We start from the raw sequence: 11,573 nt of genomic DNA on the forward strand, positions 1-11,573 counted from the left end.
AGCCGTGGTTTCAAATGCGCAGACACTAACTTGATCAAGAAGATTGAATGGGATCGTGTTGATGGAGGACGCTCGAGAGGAGCATATTTAAGAGCACACGTGACTCAGACTGATGGTGGTTTGGTGGTCTTGGAGCCTCAAAGGATGAGTCGATAGAGAGGGTGACTGAGTATAAGCGACGGGTGGCGTGAGTGGCTGTCGAATCGTTGGATCTGCGCTGACTCTCTGAGAGAGTTGTCGTTACTGGATGTTGTATTGAAGTAGCAGACAGAACTACCCAAAAGAGCGAGAGTTGTGGATGGTGATTGGAGGAGACGGCGATCTGAGATGCTGCAATCAGTAACTGGTGGTGGAGAGGACGTAATGAATGTCGTGTTGCAAAAGTGACTCGAAAAAGTGGTTGAGAATCTGCATAGAAAAAAAGGCGGGGCCGGGGGCTTCGACTGCCAAGACTTTCCTTGCGTGTGAGACAGCCGCACACAGGAAAAAAGGGCGACAACAACACACCAGCTCTTCGCAAAGCCTGATTATGAGTGCGATATCGTACAGCAGCTTAACAGATACGAGTTCAACCACTTTTGAGAAATGATATTCTGGAGGTCGAACGTCTCATATTGGAAAGGCTAGCACGTGACTGATAAAGAAGGCACATGCAAACCCCGTGACCCTTCCAGCCTTTTCATTGTCAACCTCCTCTCGTGATTCTGAAGTCTCATCTTCTCCCCGCACGAGGCTGTTGACCCCGCACAAGCATAAACAGTGACACTGACAGCACCGACCACGGCCGACCAGAAGAGCGCCGAAGTCCACAAAAACCAGGAGACTCTCCGGTCACATTATTGACAGGTAGAATCTCTAGACTCCCACTACTATCCTGTAAAAGCAACCACCTCTTGAAAAGAATCAGCTGTCTAGAAAAGAATCAGCTGTCTAGAAAAGCAAAATCTTAGAGAAGACGAAGAAAATGTCCGTCTCGGCGCTCGACTCACGCTTGTTCCAGAACCTCTTTGGCACCCAGGAGATCCGAAGTGTCTTCGACGATGAAGCCTACACTCAGCAGATGGTCGACGTTGAGCTTGCCCTCGCCCGCTCGCAGTCCAAGATTGGCATCATCCCGGAGGACGCCGGAGAGATCCTTACCAAGAAACTCACAGAGGAAGGATTTCGGTGAGTTCGATACAAACCCCCAATTATTACTCATTTGAGAGAGTCGGCACTCATCTGGCGGACGACGGGGTAGTCTAGACTTCGACCGCCTCTCGCGCGAGACCGAGATTGTGGGTTACCCTGTCCTTCCTCTGGTGCGACAGCTCGTTGAACATGCGTCTGGTGAGATGGGCAAGTATATCCATTGGGGGGCCACTACCCAAGACATTGTAAGTCATGATATTTTGGTGGGATGTGAGACTGTCTCCTCGTCATTCCAGGACAGGGGCAATATCTGCATTATTGACCACCAGTCATCTAATATCCGGCTCTGATATAGATGGACACTGCCTCCGTGCTTCAGATGCGCAAGGGGCTGGAAATCGTCAAACGCCATTTACAGGAACTAGAAAACATACTGCGGACTCTGTCAAAGAAGTACCGCGACACACCGATGGCTGGCCGGACACATCTTCAGCACGCTCTACCCTGCACGTTCGGCTACAAATGCGCTGTCTACCTATCCAGCATCATCCGTCATTCTGCGCGTCTCCGGGAAATCGAGAACCGCTGCCTTCTCGTCCAATTCGGCGGCGCGGCGGGAACACTCGCTTCCCTGGGGTCCGACGACACTGGTCTCCGTGTGAGGGAACAGCTCGCGAAGGAGCTCGGTCTAGGCAACCCAAGTATTACGTGGCACGTGGCCCGCGACAACGTGGCCGAAATCATCAACTTCCTCGCCCTGGTAGGAGGTTCGCTTGGTAAGATGGCATACGACCTGATCCTTATGTCGTCCAACGAACTGAGCGAAGTGGCGGAACCGTTCGTGCCTCACCGCGGTGCGTCGTCGACGATGCCGCAGAAACGGAACCCTATCTCGAGCGAAGTCATTCTTGCAGCCTCCAAGCTTCTCCGCGCCAACGCGGGTTTAGCGCTGGACGCCATGGTGACGGATTTTGAGCGAGCGTCGGGTCCTTGGCATCTGGAGTGGGTTGCCGTGCCTGAAGCATTCGTCCTGGCCGTTGGCGCCTTGCACCAGACCAACTTCGCTCTGGGCGGCCTTGTAGTCAACACAGACGCCATGATGAAGAACTTGGTGTCCACGAGGGGTCTGATCGTCGGAGAGGCCGTGATGATGGGCCTCGCCCCGTTCCTGGGCCGGCAGCAGGCTCATGATCTGGTCTACGAGGCTTGTAAAGAGTCGATTGAAAAGGACAAGGCTCTGTTCGACGTGCTGAAAGACCGTGCCAGCATCGCGGTCTACGTGTCGGAAGAACAGTTGAAGGCGCTCTGTGACCCGACAAACTATATGGGAGCCAGTCAGCTCATGGTGGACCACATTCTCAAAGTCTGAGCCAGAACTCTGGAACCTGCACCTAATGGCACAAAGCGGGACACTCGAAGTTTGAACTAGATTGGCTTTGTAATCAATGTGTCTTGAGATGAAACTCGAATGCTCCACCGAGAAGAGCAATTCTGTTGATGATGGACTTGTCGTACGAGCTGAATGTGTATAGAACTGGGCGGCCAGGCCACCCATCCTTCTTGACATGGCTAGCTTCGTACAGGATGGAGAGGTTTTTTGGAGAGGGCCACACTCTATCTCCATATTCCCGAACTCTGTGATTAATTGTTCAACATTGTAAGGCGGCCAAGCCAGGACTTACTAGACATATTTCCGAAGTGGCGGTGGTAGTACAGCAATCAAACCTTGACCAGAAAGTACGGTCACCAAGACGGGTGGGGTGTAGCTGCTGATAATGATCAATGGTCCGGGCCGTTTTAGAAATCACACACATATATAGACATGTCTTCTCGAAAGGGCCGCCATTTTGGACTGATAGTACTCTCACGTAGACAGCAAGTTTGACAGGATTGACCTGAGAGAAATCGCAATGTCTGCATACCTTGTGACAGGCGCCGGCCGCGGGTTGGGACTTGAGTTCGTCAATCAGCTGTCCAAGCTGCCCAAAGACCAAGTTTCCACCATCTTTGCAGCAACAAGATCTGCTCCCTCAGATGCTCTGTCGGAGCTCATCACTCGTTCTCACGGAAAGGTCGTCCACCTGCCGATGGTCATCACCGATAAAGACAGCATCAAGAGGGCGGTATATCAAGTCGATGAAACACTTGCCGGAAAAGGGCTTGATGTCCTCATCAATAATGCTGGTGTCATGCCTTGGACCATGAAAGGAATCGAGACCATGGGCGACATTGGGGATGTGTTCAAGGTGAATGTAGAAGCTGTGCACGACGTCACGGCAGCATTCCTGCCCCTGCTACGAAAAGGTGTACAGAAGAAGGTGTTGAACATGTGAGTTGTGTGGCTGTCAATATCCACGGGTTGATCAAGGCTAACTGATGCGGATACCATCGCAGTACTTCGACGCTTGGGTCCATATCAATGGTTCACGGATATGTGTTCGCACCAACACCAGCGTACAAGGTGTCCAAAGCCGCGCTGAATATGTTGACCGTGCAATATGCCTTGGAGCTGGGAAAAGAAGGCTTCACATTCCTGCTGGTTTCCCCTGGTGTAAGCCGAGCTCTTCTCTTTTTGGCCGCTCATATCGCGCACTATGGGATATAGCTGACTGACGTCTCCGAATATTCAGTGGTTGAAGACCGACTTGGGTGGAGATCAGGCAGATCTGCCCGTCGAGGTGGGAGCACAAGCTACCCTCGATATCCTGTTTAAGAGCACAACAGAGGACAATGGGAAATTTCAGAACATCCTCGTTCCCGGGTGGGAGAATGTGCCAGGACCAAATGTGTATGATGGGAAGGAAGTGGCCTGGTGATATTATTAGCTAAAATTAGATAAAAACACCAGCGACCGTGACAAATCGACGAGGCAAGTTGGACGCTGACGATGATGCATTCCCGCATCAGCCGCGGTACGGCCACAGTGCTGGACTTTTGATATCCACTAGCGCAATGAATTGCAGAAAGTCGGGGGAGATACAATGGGGCATCTTAGCTGTAGCTGCTTCTTGTCCAATCCACGCCAGCAGCATTGTGACCAGGTCTCGTTTTATCTGCCTGGCTTTTGCTGCTGGACTTTCATCTTGGAGTTTCCCAGAGTTTGGACAGAGGAGCTGAGTTCCTCCGGACGCTATCACCTCGGCGCAGGTCCGTGGACTTGCCAATCATTGCCTATAGGGAAGTCAAAAGGGATAAATTGAACAAGTCATCGCCGAAACTCGAAGCTATCTTGTTGTGGCCGGTTAGACATGCAATAGCACCGGACACGAGTCGACAGCATGAGGCGTTCCGTGACCGATTGTTGGAGCCACTGGGGTTTGTGGATGACGAGCAGGGCGACAAGACCACGGTCTGTCTAGTAAGAAAACCTGACCAGGTACACATATTAGCCGTTAAACAGGACATGTTTCTGTCCAACTATCAGGCACAAGACCTGGGCAGCGCAACATGAACAACATCGATACCTGGCATGGTCACGATTGGGGTCCATTGGCAGAGGTAGCTAGATGGAATATGGAATGATGTGAGTGCGGTCTGGAAATGCGCGCTCTTGATCATCTTGAAAAGCCCTGCCCAGACGTCTCTTCTTCAGCCACGTCATCCGGGCTCGACGGATTTGGAGGGTTGTATTTGGTCGAGGAGAGTCGTGTCATGGGAGGCCTTTTCATGTTGGGGCGCTGGCGGCACAAAAATCAGCTTCATGAAACAGGAACAGGGAGATAGACTGACCGGGACTAGTGAGATGAGGAAGGGGAGGGTATAAACATGTAACTGCTCACGCTACTGCACGTCGTACCTTGGGCTGTGATGGCAGGATGGATAGAGAATTGGATGGTGGTTGTGGATCTCCTGATTGTGGTGCTATACCGCATCCGCTGCAAGACTCCGAGCTCTCCTGTCAATGAACCCGAGGACTTGGCATACGAGGTACGCTGCGGGCGTCACTGCCCCCCAATTATGACCCTTGATGCCCCCCCGAAAAGCCCCCCGAATGATAAGCGAGGCTAGTAGGGCTGCTGGTTGGGTGCCACTGGTGGCCTGAAGCCGCCATCAATGCGCTGATCTCGCTTGTCACCCCAGACTAATCCTTTTGGGTACGACGCTGCGAACTGCGAAGCTTCACCGACGACTCTAACAATGAGGCTTGTACTGCCGAGATGTTTGTTGTAGGAACACTTCTTGTCTCATGTCTCAAAATATCAATTCTCCCAAAGCACTCCAGCAACCGCATCCCGCGTCCGCGTTCGCGTCGGCTGAAATCAGCTGCCTGTTTACTCGTGGAGACGGGCGTGTAGGTCGAAGGCGCAGCAGCATGCGCTCCGACAACGAGGCTGTAGAGGGCCAGGATGGCCGTAATGGGCCCTCCACCCTGGTCCTATCGTTTCGAGAAGAGGGTGGACATGGCTATAAGTACTGCGTTGACAGGCTCCTCATAGTCTGAATGGTAAGGCTCTTCCCCATCTCATCCTCTCTATCGCAAATCTTCAATCTACTCTCCTGCGTCCTTTCTCCTCCACCTTGATCTCTATACAGTCACTACCAACTCGCTCACATCGCCGTCAATCAATATGCCTGCCCCAGAAAACTGCACCATCGCGACCTGCTCGATCAAAGAGTATGGCCAGATCGACTACATCCCCACATTGGCCGGCAATGCCATCTACACGGGCATCTTCGGCCTGCTGTTCGCCCTCCAGCTCTTCTTTGGGATCCGGTACCGGACGTGGGGATTCATGGTGGGCATGGTGTGCGGGATCTTGCTCGAAGTCGTGGGCTACGTCGGGCGGCTGATGCTGCATGACAACATCTTCGACAAGAACTCGTTCATCATCTACCTGGTCGGCCTGACCATTGGCCCCGCGTTCCTGACGGCCGCCATCTACCTCTGCCTGAGCCGGATCATCACTATCCACTCCGTCCAGCTGAGTCTGCTGAAGCCGAGGACCATTGCCTGCATCTTCGTCGCCTGCGACTTTGTCTCCCTGCTCCTCCAAGCCGCCGGCGGTGCGATCGCGTCGACCGCCGACGACGACAAATCGAACCAACTGGGCATCAACGTCATGATTGCTGGGCTGGCCTCGCAGGTCGTGTCGCTGGCCATCTTCGTGGCCATCTGCGGTCATTTTGCGTGGAAGGTGTTCAAGAACCCGACCAAGCTCAGCTCTGAGCATGCTCGGCTGCGACGAACACCCCGCTTCAAGGGCTTCTTGATCAGTAAGTCTCTGCACAGACCCCTTGGCCCCTTTCAACCTTCCCGACAACCCTTTCTGGAGAGGGGAAGAGTCGAAAGAGAAAAAGTCTTCGGACTTCTGCTGACCATTCTCTAATCTCCAGGCATCGCAATCGCCGTCCTCACCATCACGGTCCGCTCGTGCTACCGCCTCGCCGAACTCAAAGACGGCTTCCACGGCCACCTCGCCAACGACGAAGCCACCTTTATGATCTTCGAGGGGCCCATGATCATCATCGCCGTCGCCGTCCTGACCATCTGGCATCCGGGTATCGTCCTGGGTGCTCAGCTGTGGGAAGACGCCGGCTTCCATTTCCGGACCAAAGCCAGCCTCGTCCACTACAAGGAGGTCAATGACAGCAGCGCCGAGCAGATTGCCATGATGCCATCGCGCTATCAGGCGTAGGTGTGTGTCGCCATCGGCGATCACGATCTAGCGAGTGAGGCGGACGACGAGCAAAAAGGAGTCGGGTGACGGGCTGGGCAGAACTACCAATACCCATGTACGGATTTATCTATATTTCGCATAAAGAAGAGCAGCGAGGGGTATTGGAGGGGCCTCCATCTCGTCACGAGTATCTGAGAGGAGATTTATCGGTCGGCTCCAACATGCATGCGAGATGATATGTGAGGAAAGGCGGATTTTGGGGAAACAATTTCATGACTGGCGTTATACTGTATCTGGGATTCCTGGAAGAAAACAATTCCGGGGAGGGGGGGGATATATACCCTTTCTTTGTTTATAGATGCGGCAGCGCGCGCATACACGCACCTCTCGCAGGATAAGATGTGCTGGTGTGCGGGTATGGTATGGGAAACCGAAAAGTTGCGCACGGTATTGTTCACGTTCTTGCAAACCCCCCCCCCCTTTTTTTTCTGCCTGATGATTCATTGGATATCGTGTATCAGGACCTCGTGTGCAAACGCTGTACTCGGTAGTGGAGGAAATGTCAACCTTATAAGCCCAAATCTCAAGATCTGGTTGCGCGCTACATGAATGTCTGCTGGCGAAAAATACCTTGTCCCGCTATGTAAGCTGACTCTTTATCTCTCCGTACCTATCTTTCCCTCTGCCTTTCACACAGAGAGGGGAAGGAGAGGAGGAGGGAGAGTAAGTCACAAATTCATCATCTCGACGAGCATGTCATCCGACATCCACCGGAAGCAGTCAAGTCCTTCTTCCAAATTCGCATGCAACTCTGGCAATTTGTATGCAACAGCGTCATGCGACCGCCAACAGGACGAGTCCATCACTCGCTGATTTTCCCAGCTCGCTCCGTCGTTGTCGGACCGCATGGCCCAAGCATTGGGATCTGTCACCGTGGGTGCAGCAGGTTTCTCACTGTCGCCAGATGATTCCAAGGGACGCCTGAATCTCCGCATGGTGTCGTACAGGAGAGATGCGCCCAGCCTGGTCTCGACCGTGCTGGGATGGTCCTGCGCGTCGACTCTGAGATTTCTGGCCATGTCCGCCATCACCTCCGCGACGCGAGCAAAGTCCTGCGCCGGGGCGAAACTGGAGAAGAACTGGTGTGCCGCGGTGATGTGCGAAAATGCCAGCTCCCTATCCTGTTGCGCAGCTCTGGGGTCGGCGCTGAGGAATTTCATGAGAAAGACGACGGCGAACACGACAAGTCGGAAGTAGAACTTGGGGTAGTGGATGACTCCACCGTTACCGGGCTCCTGCACCAAAGACTCGTTGTTCAGCTGGACAATGGTGTGAATCAGAGACACTGCGGCAGGGAGGCCGAGTTGTACTGACACTCGAGCCAGGTCGATGGCATATGGTATGTCGAGTTCTTGGGGACGACTGCGTTGTTTGGACGTCACGGTGAGACAAAGCGAGAACAGGTATAACTTGGCACCGAGACGCTGAATTTCCAGTCGCGGGGACCAAATGTCCTGGTACACCGTAAAGAGAGTGTCCAGTTCGGTGTTGAAAAGGCTCTGCAGTGTGGAACAGGTGCTGCTGTCGACATCGCCAGCAAGTGCTGTGGAGTATTGCACAACATGACGCTGGAGTTCAACTTGCACCATGAAATGGCGTGGGACACTCGGTTTTTTGGCCATTGATGAAGTCGCGTTCAGCTGTGAGGGCGAAGAGAGATGTGGCCGAATGCCAAACCAGACACTGAGACTAGGACACGGTCAGCTCATTGCGAGTGGCTTGGTGAACAATCCCACCATACTTTGTGCTGGTGTTGAAGCAGGCCAGCCAAGTCATGCGCCGTGACTGGACGCTCATCTGGAGGGCTTTCGATTGTCCACGACTCCCGGGGTGTAACATCTCCGCCTCTAGTTGATCCAAGCCCATTTGCAAGGCAGCATTCATGGCAATTCCGCAATATTGCCAGCTTGGGTCTTTACTTTGTTGCGACCCTGTATTAGGCCAATGACACAATATGAGGATGGCCTGAATGATTCTGAAATCGCGGATGGGTGAGAGGAGGTGTATCGCGAGCAACTGCTCATAAGGTCGTGCGATCAGTTGGAACACATGACCGAACTTGGGATGTCGATAACAGGCAGTGCGCAAAAGTGTCCAGAAAAGGAAGACATTGCTGTCATGAAAGTCCGCCACAGATGTAACGCGGTCCAGTATAGGAAGGTGTGGATAGTAGTTGTGTGCGTAGCTGTTTACCTTTCATCAGTCTCTATTTTGCGCAGTTGTATGTGTTCTTAAACAACTCACAAATTGAGCAGCTCCGAGACATCGTGGTAGCTGAGAACAGCACCGCCTAAAGACCATTGTGCGTGCTGCGTGATTTGTGCGTCTGAGAGAAGAAGCCAATCTGCACCCATGTAGATTTCTGAGTGGGCATCACTCGCTGTGTCCGACACATGACCTGTAGAGGGCGCGGACAAGTATTCCGCTGACGGATAAGCTATGCCTTCGTAAACCCCGAGGTCTTGTCCTGTCGTCTCTGGCTGCTGACTAGGAGTTAACCGTCTGTACAGGTTAGTAGAGGTATGTGGGATAGTCCGCCACACGAACAAAATCCATACTGTCTGACCCTGACTCGTGTGAAGTTTGAATCAATCCGGCAGTAGAGCCCGTGCGAATCGCATCTAGAACAGGCGGCCGGAAATCTTGTCGCAGCATCACACCGAACCTGGTCTCGAAAGGTAAGCCAGCTGCCCATGTCAAAACACCGATCCGGGGCGCACTTTTGTCTGTCGGCACGATGTGCATGTTCTAACTCGGCCTTTGTTGGTTGCCAGCGATTGAGATGCCACCGCCATACGAGTACCACAATGCCTTGAAGGAGATTGAATGTAATCAATATGTTTGTCGCTCTTTGGACACTATCGATGATCCTGGCGAGCTATACCAAACTCACAGAACGTGGTATGGACTCTTAAGAGCCGTGCCATCAGGCAGCAACATTCTTTTGTGCCGTAAGCTGGGGTATGATTTGGAGGCAGAGGTTCGCAGGCTGTCGTCAAGCAGAAGATTGGCATTCGGGGCCAAGGCTAGGCCTTCAAGTGCATATCTAAGTGTGGGCCATATTTGGGTGCGTGGGTGCACAGCTTCGATCGCCGTCTAGATGTACTCGTGCCAAAGTAGCCGAGTTGGACCATATACGTCGAAGCGGCGGTCAAGGCATATGCACCAGGAGTGTTTTGTGGTGCGCTTCAATCGCTCATGTTTTCCTCGGTCTCTATCTCGACTGGGGTGCTCCTGAGTAGAAGGTCTCACTGCCACGCGTCATAAGCGATGGACTCCGCAGGGATAACCCGGAGATTCTCAAAGAGCGGCACGCCAGATACGCCTGATCACAACCATCCCTGAGAAATGACGCGGATCACTCGTATCAGGTCATGATCAAACAGCTTATCTACATGTACTGTAGATCTGTTGACTCCTTCTAATAATACTTTTAGTCTTGTTTCTTCTCGCGATTGGCTTTGCCAAGCCGCTACATACAAATCTGACATTGACACCCACGGCCACGACAAGGACTTTTTATGTACCTCGTACATATCAACAGTTTATGGCGCGATGGATATCAGCAAAAGTTTCGTGCCTCTCTGCGGCTGAGGCGACACTGTTCCTTCCTGGGCAAAGCCCCGTCCTTGTCCGTTCAATGCAACATTAAAAATATATTCCGCCCATCATGACAACCGACCGGCAGGCAGAGATCGATGCCCGGGTATCCACGGCCGCTCAACTCGAGTACTGGGGCAAGCAGTCCGCCGACGACAACGGCATGCTCGGCGGCTTCCCCCACCTATCTCGCGTGGACATGCAGTTCTCTCGCAATTTTCTATCCAAGCTCCATCGGCTCCATCCGATCTCAGGGGATAAACGACCAGCATCAGACGACAGCGTCGATCGAAGAACGGGACAATATGCATTCCGGCATTGCCTCGAATCTGGGGCGGGGATCGGGCGGGTTACGCTCAACTTGCTGGCTTCACTTTGTGAGAAAATCGACATTATTGAGCCGGTGGAGAAATTTACCGCCACTCTGACCGCGCCGGGGGCGCCGCTGGTCAAATCTGGGCAGCTGCAGCGCGTTTATAACGTGCCTTTGCAGGAGTGGTCAGCCGAATCAATTCCTTCCTACGACGCAGCCAACGCGGTGTCCGCGAATCCGATATCAGATGCAGATAGGTGGAAGCCCTCGACTCCACTGGGCGAAGTCACGACTGAACCGGGGGCCCGTTACGATCTTATATGGCACCAATGGTGTCTTGATTACCTCTCATCCCCTGACCTAGTCCGCTACTTTAGGACATTGGTCCCTCTGCTAGCGCCAGACGGCTGGATCATCGTGAAGGAGAATATCTCGAATGCCGCGGACGGGGAAGATATGTTCTGGGAGGAGGACAAAAGCGTCACGCACAGCGATCGCAATTTTCGGGCGTGTTTTGAGCAGGCTGGCCTGAAGATTGTGCGGACGAAGCTGCAGACGGGGTTTCCGAAAACGTTGCTGCCCGTGAGGATGTACGCATTAAGACCGGCATCTTGAGAAAACCGAGGGTAGGGTGCGAGTCCTTTCGTTGTCGCTCCGAGTCTCGAGAGTGTCGCAGCCCTCAGCCACTGGAATGTTGTTCGACCTAACACTGTTGCGCATCAGGCCAGGCTGAAGGGGGGCGAGGTGTGCAGAAAGCTTCCTTCTCGACTGCCTATTTGTGCGAACTTTACCAAGCTTGTCTATCGATCTCCATGAGATAAAAAAAGCCGCAAGCCTGGATACCTAGATTA

General features: G+C 53.0%; 5 protein-coding genes across 5 annotated transcripts; 4 read left to right on the plus strand and 1 right to left on the minus strand.

The window, feature by feature from the left end:
- Window positions 1-964: 964 nt before the first annotated feature.
- On the plus strand, window positions 965-2,500 carry Z517_02966 (3-carboxy-cis,cis-muconate cycloisomerase; the record flags this gene model as incomplete). Its single annotated transcript, XM_013432074.1, has 3 exons — window positions 965-1,167; window positions 1,241-1,376; window positions 1,487-2,500. The coding sequence occupies 3 exons, from the start codon at window positions 965-967 to the stop codon at window positions 2,498-2,500; spliced, it is 1,353 nt and encodes a 450-aa protein (XP_013287528.1).
- A 541-nt stretch (window positions 2,501-3,041) lies between these two features.
- Window positions 3,042-3,947, plus strand: Z517_02967 (uncharacterized protein; the record flags this gene model as incomplete). The annotated part of the gene is made up of 3 exons (XM_013432075.1): window positions 3,042-3,460; window positions 3,526-3,682; window positions 3,762-3,947. 3 exons carry the CDS (start codon window positions 3,042-3,044, stop codon window positions 3,945-3,947), a joined length of 762 nt encoding a protein of 253 aa, XP_013287529.1.
- Window positions 3,948-5,699: 1,752 nt separating this feature from the next.
- On the plus strand, window positions 5,700-6,767 carry Z517_02968 (uncharacterized protein; the record flags this gene model as incomplete). The annotated part of the gene is made up of 2 exons (XM_013432076.1): window positions 5,700-6,345; window positions 6,466-6,767. The coding sequence occupies 2 exons, from the start codon at window positions 5,700-5,702 to the stop codon at window positions 6,765-6,767; spliced, it is 948 nt and encodes a 315-aa protein (XP_013287530.1).
- A 710-nt stretch (window positions 6,768-7,477) lies between these two features.
- Z517_02969 (uncharacterized protein) lies at window positions 7,478-9,554 on the minus strand (the record flags this gene model as incomplete). Its single annotated transcript, XM_013432077.1, has 4 exons — window positions 7,478-8,498; window positions 8,551-8,994; window positions 9,054-9,311; window positions 9,376-9,554. 4 exons carry the CDS (start codon window positions 9,552-9,554, stop codon window positions 7,478-7,480), a joined length of 1,902 nt encoding a protein of 633 aa, XP_013287531.1.
- Window positions 9,555-10,479: 925 nt separating this feature from the next.
- Window positions 10,480-11,337, plus strand: Z517_02970 (uncharacterized protein; the record flags this gene model as incomplete). Its single annotated transcript, XM_013432078.1, has 1 exon — window positions 10,480-11,337. The coding sequence occupies one exon, from the start codon at window positions 10,480-10,482 to the stop codon at window positions 11,335-11,337; it is 858 nt and encodes a 285-aa protein (XP_013287532.1).
- Between the last annotated feature and the right edge of the window lie 236 nt (window positions 11,338-11,573).

The sequence above is a fragment of the Fonsecaea pedrosoi genome (genome assembly GCF_000835455.1).
Source record: "Fonsecaea pedrosoi CBS 271.37 unplaced genomic scaffold supercont1.2, whole genome shotgun sequence".
In the NCBI taxonomy this organism is placed as follows: Eukaryota; Fungi; Ascomycota; class Eurotiomycetes; order Chaetothyriales; family Herpotrichiellaceae; genus Fonsecaea; species Fonsecaea pedrosoi.